The 19,800-nt window shown below is 41.9% G+C and overlaps 3 protein-coding genes and 3 pseudogenes across 3 annotated transcripts; 4 read left to right on the top strand and 2 right to left on the bottom strand.

Moving 5' to 3' along the window:
* The first annotated feature begins 1,917 nt into the window (after positions 1-1,917).
* Positions 1,918-5,954, top strand: LOC139110613 (uncharacterized; annotated as a pseudogene).
* Positions 5,952-6,899, top strand: LOC139110530 (uncharacterized; annotated as a pseudogene).
* Positions 6,900-9,058: 2,159 nt separating this feature from the next.
* Positions 9,059-9,628, bottom strand: LOC139110529 (uncharacterized). Its single transcript, XM_070670362.1, has one exon. It carries the CDS (start codon positions 9,626-9,628, stop codon positions 9,059-9,061), a length of 570 nt encoding a protein of 189 aa, XP_070526463.1.
* Positions 9,629-11,099: 1,471 nt separating this feature from the next.
* LOC139110528 (uncharacterized) lies at positions 11,100-12,338 on the bottom strand. The gene has a single exon (XM_070670360.1). It carries the CDS (start codon positions 12,336-12,338, stop codon positions 11,100-11,102), a length of 1,239 nt encoding a protein of 412 aa, XP_070526461.1.
* Positions 12,339-13,299: 961 nt separating this feature from the next.
* Positions 13,300-15,338, top strand: LOC139110664 (protein DEK-like). The gene has a single exon (XM_070670593.1). The coding sequence runs from the start codon at positions 14,260-14,262 to the stop codon at positions 14,989-14,991; it is 732 nt and encodes a 243-aa protein (XP_070526694.1). The 5' UTR covers positions 13,300-14,259; the 3' UTR covers positions 14,992-15,338.
* On the top strand, positions 15,076-18,780 carry LOC139110527 (uncharacterized; annotated as a pseudogene).
* The last annotated feature ends 1,020 nt before the right edge of the window (positions 18,781-19,800 follow it).

The raw sequence follows: 19,800 nt of genomic DNA, 5'->3' as shown, positions 1-19,800 counted from the left end.
TCTGATCAGGCTTTTCAAATTGTAGAGAATCACTTTGGCCCTTTTAGCATTGACTTATTTGCATTTAATATTATTTCTAAACTTGATTTTTATGTTTCTTGGTTTCCGGACCCGGGTTCATGGGCGATCGACGCCTTTACCCTATCGTGGCATTCTTTAAATTTTTATGCATTTCCTCCATTTTGTCTTATTTTCCGTACTTTACGTAAAATAATAGATGATGAGGCCACCGGAACTCTAATTGTTCCCCGTTGGCCTTCTCAACCTTGGTACCCTATGTTCTCCCGTATGCTCATGTCTACCCTGATACTTCTACCATCGTCTCCATACTTATTATCTTCACTTTTCAGGGATCAACATTTGAATTGGCAGACACTTTCTCTAATGGCAGCGAAATTATCAAAGAAACGTTCCGTCGGCAAGTAGTACCTGCAGCAGCGTTAGACACCGTCATCGCATCTCTAGTTCCGTCTACTATCAAGCAGTACGATCGGCCGTTGCGCGACTGGTGGACCTTCTGCGTCAAACACAGAATATCTCCGTTTTCCCCGAGGCTGGATTCTTTTTTAGAGTTCTTTGCGATTCTATTCCAGCGAGTAAACTCTTACTCTATGTTCAACACAGCTCGTTCTGCCATATCTCTAGTCACTACTTTTAGCATCGGAAACCATGCTCTTGTATGGCGGTTCTGTAAAGGGGTTAGTGTCGCCAAGCCACAAACCTCTCGTTATGATTTCGTATGAGACCCTGCGCCGGTCATAGATAAATTAACTTCTTTGTTTCCGTATAACAATATGTCTCTGCGCTCTGTCACCACAAAACTAGTTTTATTATTAGCCTTAGGATCAGACCAACGCGCCCAAACCATTGCGTCCATTAGATTATCTCAGTTAGTATTTCTAAACGATAAGATTATAATCCGCATTCCGGATTGACTTAAAACGACAGCTCCAAATCGCGATCAGCCTACTTTGTCTTTCGCTTGTTTTCATCAACGCCCAGCTTTATGTATCCCTACTTCACTGTCACACTACTTACAGATCACCAGAGACTTGCGTGCGTCAGATTCTGATAAACTTTTTATTTCTTATGTTAAACCTTTTAAATCAGTAGGTGTACAATCGATTTCTCGCTGGATCCGAGCTGGGCTTAAGGACTGTGGTGTTCAAACAAATTGGCAACTCTCGCATGTTCGCTCGTTTTTATAATTGTCCGATTATTGATACAGTTCAATTTGCCAGCTCCGTTCTTAGTTCCTAAGTCTTTTTCAAGATTTTTTACATAACAATATCGCTAAATATTGTATTGTTCTTATGTTTTTAGTTTTGTTTTTGGTAATATATCCACTTATTTTCTTTTCTTTGTAAGCTACTGCAAGCTTGATTATAATTTTTGTTTTATCCTATCTTATTAGGAACATATTAACTTTATACCTTTCAGATTATTATTTGGAAATATACATGTCAATGTTTTGGCAAATTGTTCTTTAAACAACTACATAGTTTATACATCCGGACGAGACCGGAGAGCATAATTTAATGATTGAACAAACTCCTGTAGTGAAGTTCGATCCTAATTATGCTTCCGATCTCGTCCGGATGTATCTCTCTGCCCTAAGAACCTTTGGTCAACTAAATCTTTATCCCACCCGTCATCACTTGTGGAACTCAATTTGCCGTGATACTTTAAACTAAATAGCCACATGCAGCGCGAGCGGGAAACGCATGACCAATACACGCGTTACGCGGTTGATCGCCGCGCCTCGCGCGCGGAAACGCGCCAAAATTAAAATTTTTTATTTAAAATCTGTTAGCTACGTAATGCAGAATGCATGACTACATAGTTTATACATCCGGATGAGACCGGGAGTATAATTAGAATCGAACTTCACTACAGGAGTTCGTTCAATCAAAAAATATGGAAGCAACGACATTTCAAATTGCAAGTATCACACAAACACCATTAACTCCATCTGAAATTGAAGTACTGTCCAGTTAATCACAAATCAATAATCTCTAAATAACAAAAACTTATTATTTTAAAACTCAAATAAAAGGAAAATACATTATTCGGGGATGTAACCCACGAGACTATGCCTCTGCCCGGTGGCAATAAAACGATTATAGAAAAAAAAATACAATATTCGGGGATGTAACCCACGAGACTATGCTTCTGCTCGGTGGCAACGAAACAATTATTCGGAAAAGAAATAAAATATTTTTAGAAATGTGCCGGAGGCCGATAAACGCAAAAGATAATCTATACGGGCTAACGAACAGTATTCAGCCTCAGCTTGTTTTACAAAAGAACCTCGCAAAGTAAACGCGACGAAGAGAGAAACTCTAGAACATAAACATATGTACACCGGAAAATTCCGTTCGCAATAAACGCACGCCACCACGATAGCTATATGAGCCGACGCCACATACATTCCGCGCGACACACACTCATATTTCTTTAATAATTCGCCTTGGGCCAACGCTAAACATATACAGGGTGTCCCAGACCAACGTCACTTTTTTTAATGGTAGGTAGAACTCATCGAAATAAGACGAAAAGTCTTATATCATTTTTCAAAATTTGCAACCGTTAACGAGATATCAATTAAAATGTAAACGTGTGCGAGCAACAAGGAACCGCAGACTAAGCGAGCGCGCGATAGACGGCGGCGAGTATCGCTTAAAGAAAATAAGCGGAACTAGCGCGTAGCGAGCGAGACAAAGAGACAACGCGCGTTGTCGCTTTATTTTGCTTGCGTGTCGTCACATTGTCTCGCTCGCGCGTTATCTCCTTGTCTCGCTCGCTACGCGCTAGTTCCGCCCATTTTCTTTAAGCGATACTCGCCGCTGTCTATCGCGTGCTCGCTCAGTCTGCGGTTCCTTGTCGCTTGCACACGTTTACATTTTAATTGATATCTCGTTAACGGTTGCAAATTTTGAAAAATGATATAAGACTTTTCGTCTTATTTCGACGAGTTCTACCTACCATTAAAAAAAAGTGACGTTGGTCTGAGACACCCTGTATACAAATGCCCGAGACGCACGCAAAACCAAAACTTTCCCGGCAACGGCCGTCGCATACCAATCAGACACGTGATTCACACGCTCGCGCTCGCACTCACGCATACGTTAACCGGCAGACGCAAGTCCTAGGTCACGTGACGCTCACGTGATCTTTCCGGGGTCCCACGGCGGCGACGCTCCCCTACGTTGAAAGGGGTTACACCAGGATGACTTCCCCCGTCGCGCCGGAATCCTGGTACTCGAACCTCGTACAATGGCAAAATATTAATTCACTCTGAAACACGGCACGTCTGTAGACTCTGCTATGAAGCCGGGAACACGGCACGCCGGCCAAAGCCAAGTATGGAAGCCTCAATCCGGGTCCCGCACCTGAACTGTTAATGATTATATTAACCCGGGGCCTCAACTACACGAGGACCCAGGGGTTCGGCCGACCTACCGGTACGATACTTTATCTTCTCGACGTCTTTTTTCCTTGTCGTCGTGGCTCGTCGCCTTGCTCGTCGTCGTGGCTCGTCGCCTCGCTCGTCGTCGTGGCTCGTCGTCTCGCTTGTCGTCGGGGCTCGTCGTCACACAACACGTTCTCGTCGGCCGCACAAACACGAGAGAGCACACCGGCGTGCTTCCTCTCGAGTCGCGATCGAGATTCCCTACTGCGCCGTCGCGGGACCTCGTCGGTAACGCGATCGTACCGCTGCGCCCTAACCGGTAATTTCCGCCTTTACACGTCGGTAATACCGCATCGCGATTATCCACGTTACAGTACATAATGAAATTCGCGACATTATACAAAAATGTCAAGATACACGTTTAATATCATCATTTGAACATGATTAAATGTTTGATTTTGCTGATCCATCAGAACCGCACGATGTACAAGTTGTAGAGTATATTACACCAGCAGAAAGAGAAAAAGACACATTTGAATCTGAAGAATGCATTATTGATGATTGTTAAGATTGTAAGTATGACAGGGTACGCACAGAAATAAACCTTGATGATTTCCCACTATTTACTTTCAATGATAACGATTACTACAACGATCAAACGGAGAGTGAAAGCAGGATTACGTTTGCAACGTACGGCCGAACGATCTTGGGCTCGTGTGCAAAACTCGTATGCAAATTCATTGTTCTTCTTACGGGCTAAACCGGAACTGATGATGCCGAATGATGCACGTCTCTACTTGTGATATTTCTAATCTAATCTTAATTGTATTTATTGTGTAATCTAAGCTACCGCATAATCTAAGCTATCGCATCCTAACAATGATGAAAGTAAAACGATCGGTTTTTATTACAAAAGAAAAGCTGTTGAATTTTAGAAAAGCAGAAAAAAAACACGTCAAATTTTAAGTAGTGTACGAAACCGTTTTCGCAAAGTTATATCGTTACAACAGCTACATAGATGGAAAATGAGTATAGAAAAAGGTGGAACAAATGCAGATAAATATGCATTTTTAACGGAATATGTACTGCAAAAGTTTGACGAAGCTTGTGATAGAAAACTATTATACATGATTTGAATTTAAGATTATGAGCCTTAGAAGCAAAAGATCAAGTGGATTTACCTGAATTTAAGGCAAATAAATGGTAAATTTGGAAATTTAAGAATGTACATAGAATTGTTTCCCGTAAGATAACAACTTTCAGGTCGCGAGTTACGCTTGAAAGTATAGAAAATCTACGATATATCGCAGAATCGTTTGTTTTAAACGTAAAATCTAGCATTCCAGTTATTGGAGTTTAAGAAATTTATAATGCAGATGAGAGTGGCTTTAACCTTGAAATACATTCTGGGCAAACATTGGCGAAAATAGGAATGAAAACAATTGAAGCAATGGTTTAATCGGTATCTGCTACGACACAGATACACCATAATGCCGATTATTTCAGCAAGTGGAAGTCTCCTTTCACCATTATACTTGGTTTTAAAGGAATCTACTGGAACATTTTGTTTAAGAGTGGAAGAATTTCTTTTCTGTCCAGTTGCAACGAAGTAATCGTCTACCACGTTCCGGCGAACAACGATCGGCCCGCCGGACCGACCATCGTTTGGCGAGAACAGGGGCGCGGTGCGCCCCGATCCTTTTATACGCTCCAAACGTTAGCGCACGGCGAAAACTCGCGCCGTTATAAACAAGCGTACCGTACGCGCCGCGCGAAAATTAATAACAATCGCGTCCGCGACGAGCGCTGCGACGTCAACCCCCGGGAACCCGAATGCCCCGGACCACGCAAAATATAATATAAAAAGGCAGGATCCAAAGCGATCCGGACCAGCCTACCGAACTACCGAGCACCGTACCGGTTCTCCGCTCAGTAGTAATGCGCTGGACAACCTAAGACGTCGCTATAGTACAGGGGTCGAGTGTTCTCGGCTTCTGCCAAGGATTCTTGGCCGCGACATCGCTTCCTTCCTCACGGGTTCCGGGACCGACCGTCGCAACTATAAAAGCGGGGTGAAGCATGCTTCGTCTCCACCGAGCATTCTCGGTATATCCCGTGGCGTACGCCCTGGCCCCGTCTCCAACCGCCTAGCCGGGTCCTAAGAGCGCGGTGCAATCCCGAGGTGAAGTGTCTTTGTCTCAGCCGAGCGTTCTCGGCGGTTGCCCCCGCGCTCCCGCTCCCGAACGACGCGTTCCTAATTAGGGGCCTCGCATTGAATACCGCGCGCTGAATTCACGCGACTCATATCGTGCGGACAAACGTGCGAACACCTACCGTCACCGCTCGTGTGACAAGCGCCGCGTCACATTAACCATGGTAAATAAACCTTGTATATAGAACTATATTTAGAATAAATGTAAATAACCGAATAATAGGCCGCATTCAATTTCACTCTTTCCCGCAGACACCCCGACCGGGCCTCGTATACGCGCCGACTCGCCGATCGCCGCGGCGGGTTGCTTGACCGTGTCCGGCCACACGGAGGAGAGCAGGGGGGTGTTACACAGTTAACATCTATATTCAAGCTTCGAAATCAGAGAAACTTACATCTGAACATTTTAAAACTTGGTTTAACGACGTGTACCTACCGAATACTGGTCGTAAAAGCATGTTACTACTTGACTCGTGGACGGGACACTGCTCAAGCCAGTTACAGCAATTGATTCCAAAAGAAAAAGAAGTACAATTTGCAACCATTTCAAAAAAGACGACGGGTATGATTTAACCTTTAGATGTGTTTGGATTCCGGATTTGGAAAAATTTTGTACGCACATTTTCAGATAATGTAATTTTTTAAGAGAGAAATGTCAATTTGCATTCCCGTAATAAAATAATAAAGTTGCAATCACTAACGCACAATCAGTTTTCTTCACCTAGGTTAAAAAATCTTTTCAAATATGCTTGGTTTAAAAGCGGATATGTAAAAACGCATCCTGGAGAATTTCAAAATCCACTGGATTTCTATTACTTTAAAAATAAAAAACATATACCTAAATGTAAAATTTGTGGAATGGATACTTTTATACACTGTGCATGGTGTGGTGAATATTTCTGTTTTAAACATTTTTATGAAGAATACCATTATTGTACTAATTATAATCCGCCATTTTTAGCCTATCTACCGTTTTACACTTAAACATTTCTTACAATGTATAATTATGAAACGCATGTACAAACAGTGAATGTAAACGTTTCAAGTACGAACAAATAATCTGTTTAAATAAATGAAAAACAATGCAAATTTATAGAAATTATAATTCAAACATTGTTACATTTTTATACAAATTTTTTTATTAATATTTTAAGAATCAAGTATTAGAAACATCCGCATCAAGTTAATCGGAAAATTTGATAAGGTTATTGACACAACCTGACTCCGTTTTATTTTTGTTGTTATTTCTTGTCATTCAATAAATCACGTAAAGTTCACATTTACTTTCAATTTCATAATCAGTCACTCGATTTGAAGCACAAACAAAAAAGTTTTATATTAAAAATGAATTATTGCACACAAAGTTTCACAATGTTGTGTTACGTCTTTAAACTTCACATCTCCTTTTTTTTGACACATGTTTGATAAAATAGATAAAAAAAAGTATACCGTATCTATTTGGTACCAAAAGAGAGAACTTCGAAGCTTCCAGAAAAATAATTTTACTATCCGAAACATCCTGTATCGCCAGATGCACAAATAAAAAAAAAGGAAAACTTATAACAATTGTACAACAGGTGCCAACGAAAACTAAATCATAGAAACTTGTCAAAATATAAAAAAATTATTAAACTTAGAAGGTCCAGCAATGTTTCAAATTAATATCAAATGTCTGGCGGTAGGCAAAAAGAGATTTCTAAAAGAAAAATAACTTTTAAGATCGAAATTGCTCCGTGGATCCGAACCATTAGAAAAAACAAGGACGCGAGAGTCCTGCAATTACAAGAATACGATACACGGTTGGAAGCTATAAAAATTCAGGCAACAAATGTGAGCTGCCGATAAGAAAAAAAGATTTTCTAACTTTTTTGAATTTGTTAATAATATTTTGGAAGGTTCGAAGCCTTTTATAAACATTTTGCTCTTCTTCTTCTATATTTTCCCAAAGAGGGAAGGCACTACCCGAAGCTTCAGGGTTATCCGGATCGAATCCTTGATCGGTTATAATTAACATGAAATTCTTCCCGTTAGCCGTGCGAATATTAGTGTGTGCGGAAGTGCGCGTTTGTCTGTCGGGCCTACAGATATTTTCGTAAGTAGCTTCTGTCGGATCGTCATTGTATTCGTCACTAGATTCATGGAGGTTGTCCACATGCCATGTGGCAGTGGGTTTCGTAGGATCATATTTTCGTAACATTTTAAATTAATTATTTTCTTTAGAAAGAAAAAAAAATTTTATATACCGCGTTGTGCGCGGTTGCGTTTTGTTCGTGGTAGCGTCTGCTCGTAAGCAGGAAGTCAGTGGTGCTCTGGCCGAATTTTTCGTACATGAAAAAGTTTTCCGTTTAGAACAAAATAATTTAACTTACATAAACAGTATGTAACGCATACTGGGTCGTTGCTTTCTGCCGGGGTTTGCTTTCTGCTTATGCTTTGTTATTGCTTTGGTAGGTTTGCAACGTGAGCTGCTTGACTGTCTTGATCGTTGACTGTGTCCTCACCTTTTAATGCATTTTGTTTCTTTTATTTCAGTCGTATGTTATCAACAACACCGTTCGGCGTGATTAGCGACGATGGAGCTACCGCGCTTCCGGGGGAGGGGACGGATCCCACCGTTGCCATCAATTTGTTGCACCTGTTTAATTTTGTGCGACAATCGCTTTAGCCTTTCCCGAGTAGGTTTAAATAATTTTAGGATTGCTGGTACAATTAACAAGGCTATATTTTTTCTTATATGCTCTGCAAGTGGCAGAGCTGTGGTGCGAACCTTACAGAAAAGCGCGTCTTGTCGATTCCTGAGTACGGAGGTCGGTGCCGGTCAATTTAAATGAAACTTGAACGTCGCGAAACTTATCGAGCTCTACCTGCGCGACCAAAATTGTCCGATCTCTATCCTAGGTCCCTTACTTTCGTGCCACTTTGTTCGTTGTATTAGTGTGTGGAGATACTCTCGGCTCCATCTCTCCCAAAAATGTTGACGCAACTGCTCCACTCTTTGCCAACGCGACAGTCTTCCTTCTGCAACCTCCGATAACTCTGAAACTAGGAAACTATATGTAAGTTTCGATATCAGAAACTTAATCCGTGGAAGTATTGAGAATGATATTAACAATGAGTGATGTAGTTACTGAAAACTAATTTAATAATTATTAACAGCATCGTGTTGAACATAACATAACAATAAACGAGTACTTAATTACCTACCTAAATCAATACAATTGTCAATACTTCTAATATTATTAGTAATCGGATCGCGGTGCTTCGAGCTCGGAGCCGTATATTCTACTGCCTGTCTTGCTGACAATGCGAAGTGAATCATATGGTCGTCGTATGATCGACAGTATCGTATTGATAAAGTTTTGGCGCTAGCGCTTTAAACTTACATATATAGAGCCGCACCAATTAAAAAATGACCCGGAGTTATACATCCGAGATCATTCGGATTCGAGCTTAAAAGGAGCCAACGGTCGAGAATTTAGAATCGCCTCTATCTCACACAGAGTTGTCTGCATCTCCTTGAACGTAAGATGCGCGTTTTCTAACACTCGATTTATATGAGTTTTGGTCAACTTAACGGCAGCCTCCCAGAAACCGCCGAAATGAGGCGCGTTCAGTGGGATAAATTTCCATTTTATTTCGAGTTCGCTTACAAATTCGCCGATTATTTTCCTTGAATTTTCATTGTTAATTAACGCGTACATTTCTTTTATATATTTCTTGGCGCCGACAAAATTGGTGCCGTTGTCTGAATAAATACTCTTGGGTCTGTCCCTTCGTGAAATAAATCTTTTAAGCGCTCCGATAAACGCTTTTGTTGTCAGATTGCTGACAATTTCGAGGTGCACGGCCCTAACGGTGAAGCACACGAAAACGGCTATATATGCTTTACACAGTTTCGCGTTGCGCCGTTTGTGCTCTTTTATAAGAATCGGGCCGGCGTAATCGACATCGGTGTGCGTGAAAGGCCGCGCGACAGATACTCGACTACTGGACAAATCTGCCATTATCATACGCTCGGCCTGGATTTAAAGCACTTCACGCACCCCCTGATGACTCCGCGCACCACCGATGGTGCCGTCACCGGCCAGAATCTTTGCCGCACCGCGGCCAATGTGGCCTGTACGCCTGAGTGTAGCGTGCCTTCGTGCTCCGATAATACGCTTCGTCAATTCGTGTTTATTCGGTAGCAAAATCGGGTGTCGGGCGTCGTACAAAATCGCGGAATTCTTTAGCCTGCCTTCAACTCTTATCAGTCCGTCGCTATCTAAAAACGGCGTTAATGATAAAAGGCTACTTGTACTAGACAATGGCTGGTTATTTTTTAATTTGTTGTATTCTTCCATAAATACTTCCATTTGCACGCATCTGACTAGTATGAGCGTAGCCGCTCTCACCTCTGCCGTTCCGATTTCTACACTACAATGCTCCTTTTCGCACGTCCGAATCTCACGCAATAGGCAATAATGCGCGCTATCTTTTTTAGATTAGAAAACCGAGTTAATAACGATCACGCCACGCTTTCGTTTGTCACCATCGCAGTTGTCACCACCCGTCTGAGTTCCGGCAACTCGGAATCGGGTAAATTGATATCAACGATGCCCGGCCAATGCCCCATGTCATGTTTTAAAAATTCCAGACCATCCCACCACATTGATGCTTCTCGCAATTCACACAATTTTAATCCTCGCGAGAGAATATCGGCAGGATTTTGCGCGGAAGGCACGTGGCACCAGTCCTCCACTCGAGTCGCCCGCTGCACCTCACCGACGCGATTCGCGACGAAGGCGTTCCATCTTCTGGATTGCGACGATATCCAGTGCAACGTTATAGTTGAATCGGACCAGAAAAAACACTCGAACTGTCGACCGTCGAGCGCCGCGCGAACCTTCTCGTATAGCTGGGCCAGCAACACCGCCGCGCTCAGCTCCAATCTCGGCAACAATATCGCCTTAACCGGAGCCACCCGCGATTTCGCGACCAGCAGCCAGGCCCTATATCCGTCGGAACCCTCGTTGATTCATATGTATATGCAGGCCGCGTAGGCTTTTTTGCTCGCGTCGCAAAATCCATGCATTTGAAAGGCCGTCGATCTCCGTACGCCCACCCATCGCGGAACTCGTACTCTGGTTAAATCTTTCAATTGTTCTCGGAATTCGAACCATCTATGATAAATGTTTTGAGGTAGCGATTCGTTCCAGCCTATTTTTAGTTGCCATGTATCCTGTAAAATTAATTTCGCGATTACGATTGTCGGCCTCATAAGTCCCAGCGGGTCGAAATGCTTGCTACCTCGGCGAGAATTGATCGTTTAGTTATTCGTTTTCCATACGACTCATAATTATTCCCGAAACCAAAATCGTCGGTTGTTGGATTCTAATGAATGCTCAACAACTTGCATTCTTCGTTATTTCCGATCGGCACATTTTCACAATCTTTCGCGATCCCGCTCGGCATTAATTCGCTATGATTAGCGACTTATTTACTCAGCACGAATTTATCCTGATTCAATATCTGTATTATTTCGTCCTGCGCGCGTCTTCCCTCGGCCAACGTATCTGCCCCGGTTAATAAGTCGTCTACGTAAAAGTCCCTGAGAATTCGCCTAGCACCGATCGGATGTTTATTCGCGTTTACCTGTGCCAGGTGTTGTAAACACCTGACCACCAGGAAGGGCGCGGATGTTGTTCCATAGGTAACCGTGGTTAACTGGAAAGCCAACATCGCCGCGTCCCGCGAATCCCGCCACAAGATTCGCTCCAAATAAGTCTGGGACTCATGCAGCTGAATCTGTTGGTACATTTTGACAATGTCTGCCGAGAAGACATATGCCAACGTGCAAAACCGCATGAGAATTGACACGAGATCCTGTTGGATCATCGGTCCCTTTAGTAATGCGTCGTTTAGCAAAATTCCCGTACTTGTCTTACATGACGCGTCGAAGACCACGCGCAATTTTCCGGACAAATCTCCTTTTTTAAATACTCCGTAATGCGGTAAGTACACGGCGCCGGACTTATTTATTTCGCGATCCGTCACGAGTTTTATATGTCCCAGTTCATGATATTCACTTATGAATTTTATATACGCGTCCTTAAACGAGTTATTTCTGCCGAACTTTCTTTCTAAGCTCAAGAATCGATTATGTGCGATGTCTCGTGATTGTCCTATCGAGACTAACGTCCCCTCGTCGATCGGAAGCTTTACCACATACCTCCCGCTTGTGTCAATCTCTACATTTCTCACAAAGTGGCGTTCGCATGCCCTTTCTTCTTTCGATTCACAAGATGATTCTGCCAATTTGTTTATTTCCCAAAACCGCTCGACTCTGTTGTGCAGCTCGGAGCCCGTGATCGTCGCGTGCATGGCGCACACCCCTTGGCCGGAGCCCGATTTACTCATCACACGGTCGGTCAAAATCCATCCCAACCTTGTCTTTTGTAGTGTGGGGTGATGCTGTGTGGCTCGAATTTGCCCGACACAAATTAAATTCCAGAACAGCTCCGCGCCTATCAATAAGTGTACTTTGGAGGCTTTATAGAATTGCGGGTCGGCCAAAATAATATTGCTCGGTAATTTTATTGCATCGCAATTTATAGTTCTCGCGAGAATTCTCTGAGTTATTCCGTCCGCGACGATGCAGTCAATTTCCTCGTCAAAGGAATCCGTGCGCGAGCTGATTTTCAGTTTTGTCGCGTGTTTCGCTCTGGCAGTCATTTCTCCGACACCCGTTATTGATATGTTTACTGGGTGAAGCGTGAGGTTCAACGAACCGATGAATTTAGTTGTTATAAAATTAGCTTGCGAGCCCAAATCTAACAACACACGCGCCGATTTTTTGACGCGGCGATCGTCAATAACGTATGCGACCGCTATTGACAGAAAGACGCAAGCCCCGCGCCCCTCGTTCTCTTCACGCGCTACCAAGGCGGTAACCTCGCCCGATGACTCCGTTGCGCCGACCGACGCCGACGACGAAGCACCCGCGACCGCGTTCCTACCTTCGAGCGGTCCGCGACCATAATGCAACAAAATGTTGTGTTTTAGCTTGTAAATTTGGCACGCTCCCCCCGGACATTGAGCCGCGCGATGGGCCGAAACCGCATGCAATTGAGGCATAATTTCCTCCTCCAGATCTCCGCGATGCGTTGGTTTACAGGTAACGCCGCGAAAGTTTCACACAGATGAATTAAATTATTCCCGCGGCATAAAACCACACCCGTCACAATCCGCGGCCACGTGCAAAACATGCCGCCGGCCGTCAATTCGCGCGTGCGGCCGTACTTCACTTCGTGCAGCCGAGCCGGTCCCTCGGCCTCCCATCGACTCTCGGACGCGAATCCGGTGATTGAGAAATTCGTTGAACTCCTTCAGAGTGAGCAACTTGTCGCCCTTCAGTAACGCGTGCCACCCCCGAAGCGTGGCGCTATCTAATTTGGAGCTTATTATGTATATTAGTAGGTCATCCCACGACTCCGCACCACGCCCAAGCGCCGTAAGCGCTCGTATGTGTCTCAAATACCCGTCGTACACCCGTCACAACTCCGCCGCGTTTTCCTTTTGAATATGCGGCAGTTCCATAATTGTTCGAATATGCGTATTAACGATCACGCGTTTATTATCGTATTTGTGGGTAAAATTTTAAAATAAAGATTCACGCAGTGTGATTAATAAAGTATATATATTTAAAAGTATGTTAATCATATCAAGGCTCGAGGCAGACTGACGGTCCTACCGAGCAAAAGACTGCACAAAGCGCATAAGAAGAATATTCTTATCTCCCCTTGCAGCGCATCTTCTTAGAATTACATTATCTTATATATATCGGTAGTATGAGGAAACTAATTCTTTAATTCCTACATTCTCCCCTTGTTTTTTTATACTGCCGAGCACACAGTGTACAGTTCTTTAACAATATACATTATTGTAAGATATAGAATAAGAGTTTATTTTATTTATTGTTTTATTAATATTCGTTTTCTATTATTCTTATATTTGTAACACGATTTATTTTTATTTTGTATTCCCCGCGCGGAACGATGGCGTGATATATGGGTCAAGCGAGTATAGGCAGAGGGAGGCATTAGAATAGCGCGTGCGCAGAAAAATAAGTAAATAGCGAAGCGAACAAAGAAAAGTTAGTTACACACGAGACATAAAAGTCATCAGAAGCAATCAGCGGTCACGAGTTCTTTTTTTGTTAGCACGATCCCAGATCTCTCCAATAAATAGGATTTACATTAAAAGTGCAATCTCGCCCTTTTTATTTGTTTAATTCCTACAAAGTGGGGGCTCGAGCCGGAATATATATAAGAGATTGACGGGAACACGTGTAACGAAAAGAGAGATTATAAACGACGAGAGACTACAAAACAGGATTCAACGACGATAAACGAAATAACCATGAAGAAAGGTGCAAGCGACGTAACGACGGGCAAAGACGAAAGACAAGGAAGGACGAAGACGACGAAGTAAGGTGCAACAAAGAAGGAAGACGCAACGACGTAACGACGAGCAAAGACGAAAGAGAAGAAAGGACGAAGACGACGAAGTGAAGTGCAACAAAGAGAAAAGACGCAACGACGAAAGTGTGTGTCGAAAAGTAAGAACGTAACACGAGGTAGAGACACAATACGCAATGGGGAAGCTAGGCCAAGTACCCGCCATAAAACGAAAGATCGGCACGGCGTCGAAGACGGTGGTAATTGCCATGCACAGATTAATTTTTGAGGAAGACGGAGACAGAAACAATCGACGACGATTAAGAGAATTCGAAGGATTTCAATTCAGAGGCGATTCCCCGGAATTCGCAGCTAAGATGCAGTACGCAGTGCGTTTTACCATAGGAGACTTAATATCAATTTGCAACGTTTTGGGAATTGAGTATGCAGAAAACGCCGAGCAGTTGAGGGAAAGGATATTAAGGGCCTTGCTAAACATAGATGCTCTCTATCCGGCAGATGACGAAGAAGATCGGTCCGGCGACGATGAGAATGACAAGGATGGCGCAGCCAAACAAGATGGCAGTGACGGGGAAGAAGAAGATGTCGATGATGACGTAGCGGAACCAGATGGCGACGACGAAAAAGGAGAAGACGGTGCGAGTGAGATGCAAAGACAAAATGCGAGAAGAAGAGGAAGTCACGATTCACGAAACAGACATTTTGTGCTGAGCTACAGGGACATCGAAGATTCGGTTCGGGCATTCAGCGGTACTGACTCGTATCTGATTGAACGATGGATAAGCGACTTCGAAGAAGCGGCCATTATGTTCGGATGGAACGACCTGCAGAAGGTCGTGTTTGCAAAAAAATCTTTGAAAGATGTAGCCAAGCTGTTCATTCAAAGCGAAAGCGTTATCAAAACGTAGAAGAAATTAAAGGACGCTCTGACAGAGGAATTTTCAACAAAAATCAACAGTGCACAGCTTCATAAAATGCTGGAAAAGCGCAAGATGAAGAGAGAGGAAACAACACAGGAATATCTTTTTGCTATGAGGGAGTTAGCAGCAAGAGACGCTATTGAACCGGATGCTTTATTCGATTATGTAATAAACGGAATAAACGACGAAACAAGCAATAAACAAATTCTGTACGGAGCTAAGACTGTACGTGAATTTAAAGACAAGTTAAATATTTACGAAAAGATGAAAAAGAACAACACTGATAAGATGACAAAGAGTAATTATGCACTTTAGGGGAGCAAGCCCCGACTACCTTGACCTTGACATATGTTGTCAAGAACACCCTCCTGAGTGACCTTGAAGAAGTTTTAGCCGTCGCTCGTTTTTTATTAAAAAGTTATAAACAATCAAAGTTTGGAAAATATTAGTGTTATTTGCAGTACAGTGACGAGTATACATGACGGGTATAAATGAATAAATGTCTTTTAAAGAAGCAAATTGTTGGGATATTGAAGTTATTTTGTTATTATAATTGTCGCTTTCATACAGTACTAATATTAACGTGATTCAAAATTTAAATTTAACATTTGTTTAAAATAAACGCTGTAACTGTAGGAACGACTACGTCGACTTCGTCCAAAAATCCTACAAATTTATGAAAAACATTTAATAAACATACACATTTAATATGTGTTCGCGATCGATCATCGCTGCTCCGCGTGGCTGGGCCGACCGCGATCGGCCGGCCGACCTCGCGACGTGTTTTCGCTTTTTTGATTGTTGATCATTCTTTGTACTGGCATCTATTCGCGGCTCGGGGCCAGCTCTGCTTGGCAACACGAGTCGTTCGAGCTGTTTGTATTTCGTAGAAAAGGTCGGTGGATTCCTGGAGTCGGAGAGCGTTTTCGAGGAGCCAGAGAATCCGCCGAGCAGTCGCGATACAGAGTGCGTCGTGCGAACGCTATAAAAACCGATCCGAGTGCCTCGGCGATAGAAGCGAAAGTCGCGATAGCAAATCGACGGAGTAATTCGCGTTAGCTGTGCGGGCTATTTGCGGTACATTATACATATTGTATAAATTTTGTAAATATAATTTTATTTGTGTTTCGTAAATCGCGCGTGTTCAGACTTAATTTCCTTTCGCAACAATATGTAATAATTATAAAAAATAAAAACTTACTTCGTGGTTTAAATAACGGAACCTTAATTTTACATTGAGCCTTCTATCAGCGGTATATCCTTCTTTTAATGTAAAAGTTAATATGTCATGTAAAAAATCTTCGGATATTGCATTTAGATATGCAAAATGTACAATTATCATGCGATTATGGTTGTTCATTCGACTATGAATTGCAGCGCGGTTAAATTATATTATAATTCTCGCGCCTAGTATGTGCTCCAGCGTCGCGATATTTCGAATCTACCGTCGCGTATTTATTGATCTTGTCGATATCCTTGAATCGCCGATGGTTCAACGCGTTTTGTTTTCGGCAGAAGTCAGTCTTATCTAGTTCAAACCGAATATTTCGCTGACTTCGCTTTGTTTTCGTCGCCGGGTTCCGACTATCCTAGGCTCCGTACCGCGAAAAGACGACCAGTTTCGCTCGAACTCCGCACCTGTGCGTCTCGCCTTTGTGTGTCGGCTTGCTCTCGCGCGACGACTTTCGATAAGTTTTCTTATAATTTTCTTTCTCTCGCGCTCTTAATCGCAACTCCGTGAATTCACTTTCCGTGAATTCATTATTTCGGCGCCAATCCATTTACAAGTTATCGCTACCGCTGGAGTGCAGGGATTCGCGCTCGCGGCAATCACCGGCTCGCGCTCTCAAGATCTCCGTCGTCCGTGGCAAGATCTCCGACGGTCGGGTAGATCATTCATCTACTCTCAAGATTTCCGACGGATCAGCCGGATCAAGAAGATTTCCGCTCGGTTATTGATATCCTTGCCTTCACCGGCGCGACTGTATTTTCTTTGTGTTTTTTTTTGTACATACAGTGAGTTCTATTTTCTGTCATTTTAATTATTCTGTTTTTTTTTCAATTCCTGCGATCGGCTCTCCATCTCATCCCCGCTCAATTGATTCACGCGTCGAGCTCATTGCTGAGCAAGTTTATTTCTAAACTAACGCGATCGCGCAAGATCGCGTACAATGGTGATTAAAATTTTTATTCCAAAACATCGCTCGAATAAATTTTGGCCAGGTTTTTGCTTCACCAACAACGTCTTGGACTGCAAACCAAGGATTATTATTCATTTGTTCTATAGTATACATATTAATTTTCTCTTAACACAATCGACGTTGACAGCGTGAAATTATATCGATAACTGAATAATTCTAACTGGGAAAGTATAAACACAGAAGTGAGAGTAGTATTTATGATTCTTCGTGTTTATATCTCGATAGGTCTGCTTCAGTTGCCAATGGTTATTCAAACTATACGGTGATTCCAAAATTTGTTCGCGATGTTGTTTCACGAATTTATTCATTTAACGCATAACTATAAAGATCTGATTACATTTTTGGCGGAAAAAAAAGTTATTCGTGGTCAAATAATATGTCCTTAATGTAACAAAACTGTTTATTTAAACACGGAACAACGTTTATTAATAATTCATTGTACAAATAGTTATTATAAACAAATACGTGGCAGAAAACGAGTGAGACAAGTGTGCAATTTTAAAACCAGTGCATTAAAAAATACATGGTTTGAAAGAGCTGCACTGGACATTGAAACAATTTGTCGTTTAATTTCTTATTTTCTTTTACTTCAATCGCCACGACAATTATTTTTGCAAGAAAAATTATCAATTTTATCTCACACAGCAGTTGATTGGATAAATTTTTGTCGAGAAGTACGTTTTTTATTATTTCTACATTGATTCTATCTTCATAATGGACATTTAAAATACTAAATAAATTTGTACTTTTATATAGCTTTTGGCACAATAGCTATCACGTACAGAAGAGCAAATTGATGGTCCAAACGTTATTGTAGAAATTGACGAAGCTAAATTTGGAAGACGCAAGTATCACCGTGGACGTCTTATTTCTGGTCAATGGCTGTTTGGAGGAATTGAACAAAGTAGTGGAAAGTTTTTTGTTGTTTCCGTAGAAAAGCGTTCATCTGAAGTGTTGATTCCGGTCATACGTCGTTTTATTGCACCGGGTAGTATTATTCATAGTGACTGCTGGAGAGCATACAGCAACTTAAAGGATTATAATTATGAACATTCTGTTGTAAATCATAGTGAAAATTTTGTAGATCCTAATACAGGCGCTCACACTCAAAACATAGAACGTTTATGGCGTGATATTCGGCATGGAGTACCGAGATATGGAACTCGCGAATATTATTATATACATTATTTGGCAGAATTTATATTCAAACGTAAATATGTGTATCGCCAACGAATATGCAAATTCTTTGAAATAATGGCAACGTTATATCCCCTATCTGAAAGTACTTTATCTATTGAGCCTGCAATAAACTAAAAATAACTGGTATATTTTTCTACTGTATCAACTAATAACAATTTGCGTGGCGATTGAAGTAAAAGAAAATAAGAAATTAAACGACAAATTGTTTCAATGTCCAGTGCAGCTCTTTCAAACCATGTATTTTTTAATGCACTGGTTTTAAAATTGCACACTTGTCTCACTCGTTTTCTGTCACGTATTTGTTTATAATAACTATTTGTACAATGAATTATTAATGAACGTTGTTCCGTGGTTAAATAAACAGTTTTGTTACATCAAGGACGTATTATTTGACCACGAATAACTTTTTTTCCGCCAAAAATGTAATCAGATCTTTAAATAACGAAATAATAAAAACTAACTCTAATATCTCAACAATTTGCTTTTTTAAAAGACATTCATTCATTTATACCCGTCATGTATACCCGTCACTGTACTGCAAATAACACTAATATTTTCCAAACTTTGATTGTTTATAACTTTTTAATAAAAAACGAGCGACGGCTAAAACTTCTTCAAGGTTACTCAGGAGGGTGTCCTTGACAACATATATCAAGGTCAAGGTAATCGGGGTTTGCTCCCCTAAAGTGCATAATTATCCTTTGCGGAAAGGAAAATTTTTTTAATCAAATCAAGGATTAGACAATCCTTTGAAAAGTGTGTGAGAGAAATTTTTTTTTCTTTGGCTAAGAATAGAGGTAATTTTTCAGTTGCAGCTAGAGCTTCAATTTTTTTATGCTAAATGAATGTAACGCAATCTTTTGAAGTGGCCAAAAGTGCACCTTTACAGTTAAAGCAACTGGAAGGTTGACTACTAGCGAAACAAGGATTACCATCTATGTGTTTAGAATCACCACAGTAAAGACATCTTGCTTTACTTTTGCAAGCTTTACCAATACGGCCTAGTCTAAAGCAGGAAAAGCAAATTTTGTATAAGATAATTCTGTGAGGTAAAACTTGACCACTAAACTTAATACAGATGTTTCGTGACGGAACATATTTAACACTGAAAGGCGCGAAAGCGTTATTGTAACCTAGAGTTAAGTTAAACAGCGGCCGCGCGGCTGATCATGCATATTGTCCGACGATCGATGTCTCGGCGGCGTGATCCCGGCGTAATGCCGTGGAGACAAAAACAAGAAAAATGTTCGAGAGCACCTGATCCGCGGCGGCGAGGAAAGAGGGTGTAACCCGAATATTTAAGGCGAGCTCTGGAAAGGCGGAGCAGTCGTTAAGTCCGAACCGTTAAGTGATCTGATGTAATTGAGAGTTGCGATTGAATTATTCAATAAACGTG

The sequence above is a fragment of the Cardiocondyla obscurior genome, linkage group LG21, assembly GCF_019399895.1.
Source record: "Cardiocondyla obscurior isolate alpha-2009 linkage group LG21, Cobs3.1, whole genome shotgun sequence".
Classification (NCBI taxonomy): Eukaryota; Metazoa; Arthropoda; class Insecta; order Hymenoptera; family Formicidae; genus Cardiocondyla; species Cardiocondyla obscurior.
The sequence above is the reverse complement of the archived record's forward strand: the minus strand, read 5'-3'. Positions and strand labels throughout refer to the sequence as shown.

Excerpts from the sequence above, each read along its gene's own strand:
- LOC139110664 (XM_070670593.1), top strand. The coding sequence starts at position 14,260 with ATGGGGAAGCTAGGCCAAGTACCCGCCATAAAACGAAAGATCGGCACG.
- LOC139110529 (XM_070670362.1), bottom strand. The coding sequence starts at position 9,628 with ATGGCAGATTTGTCCAGTAGTCGAGTATCTGTCGCGCGGCCTTTCACG.
- LOC139110528 (XM_070670360.1), bottom strand. The coding sequence starts at position 12,338 with ATGACTGCCAGAGCGAAACACGCGACAAAACTGAAAATCAGCTCGCGC.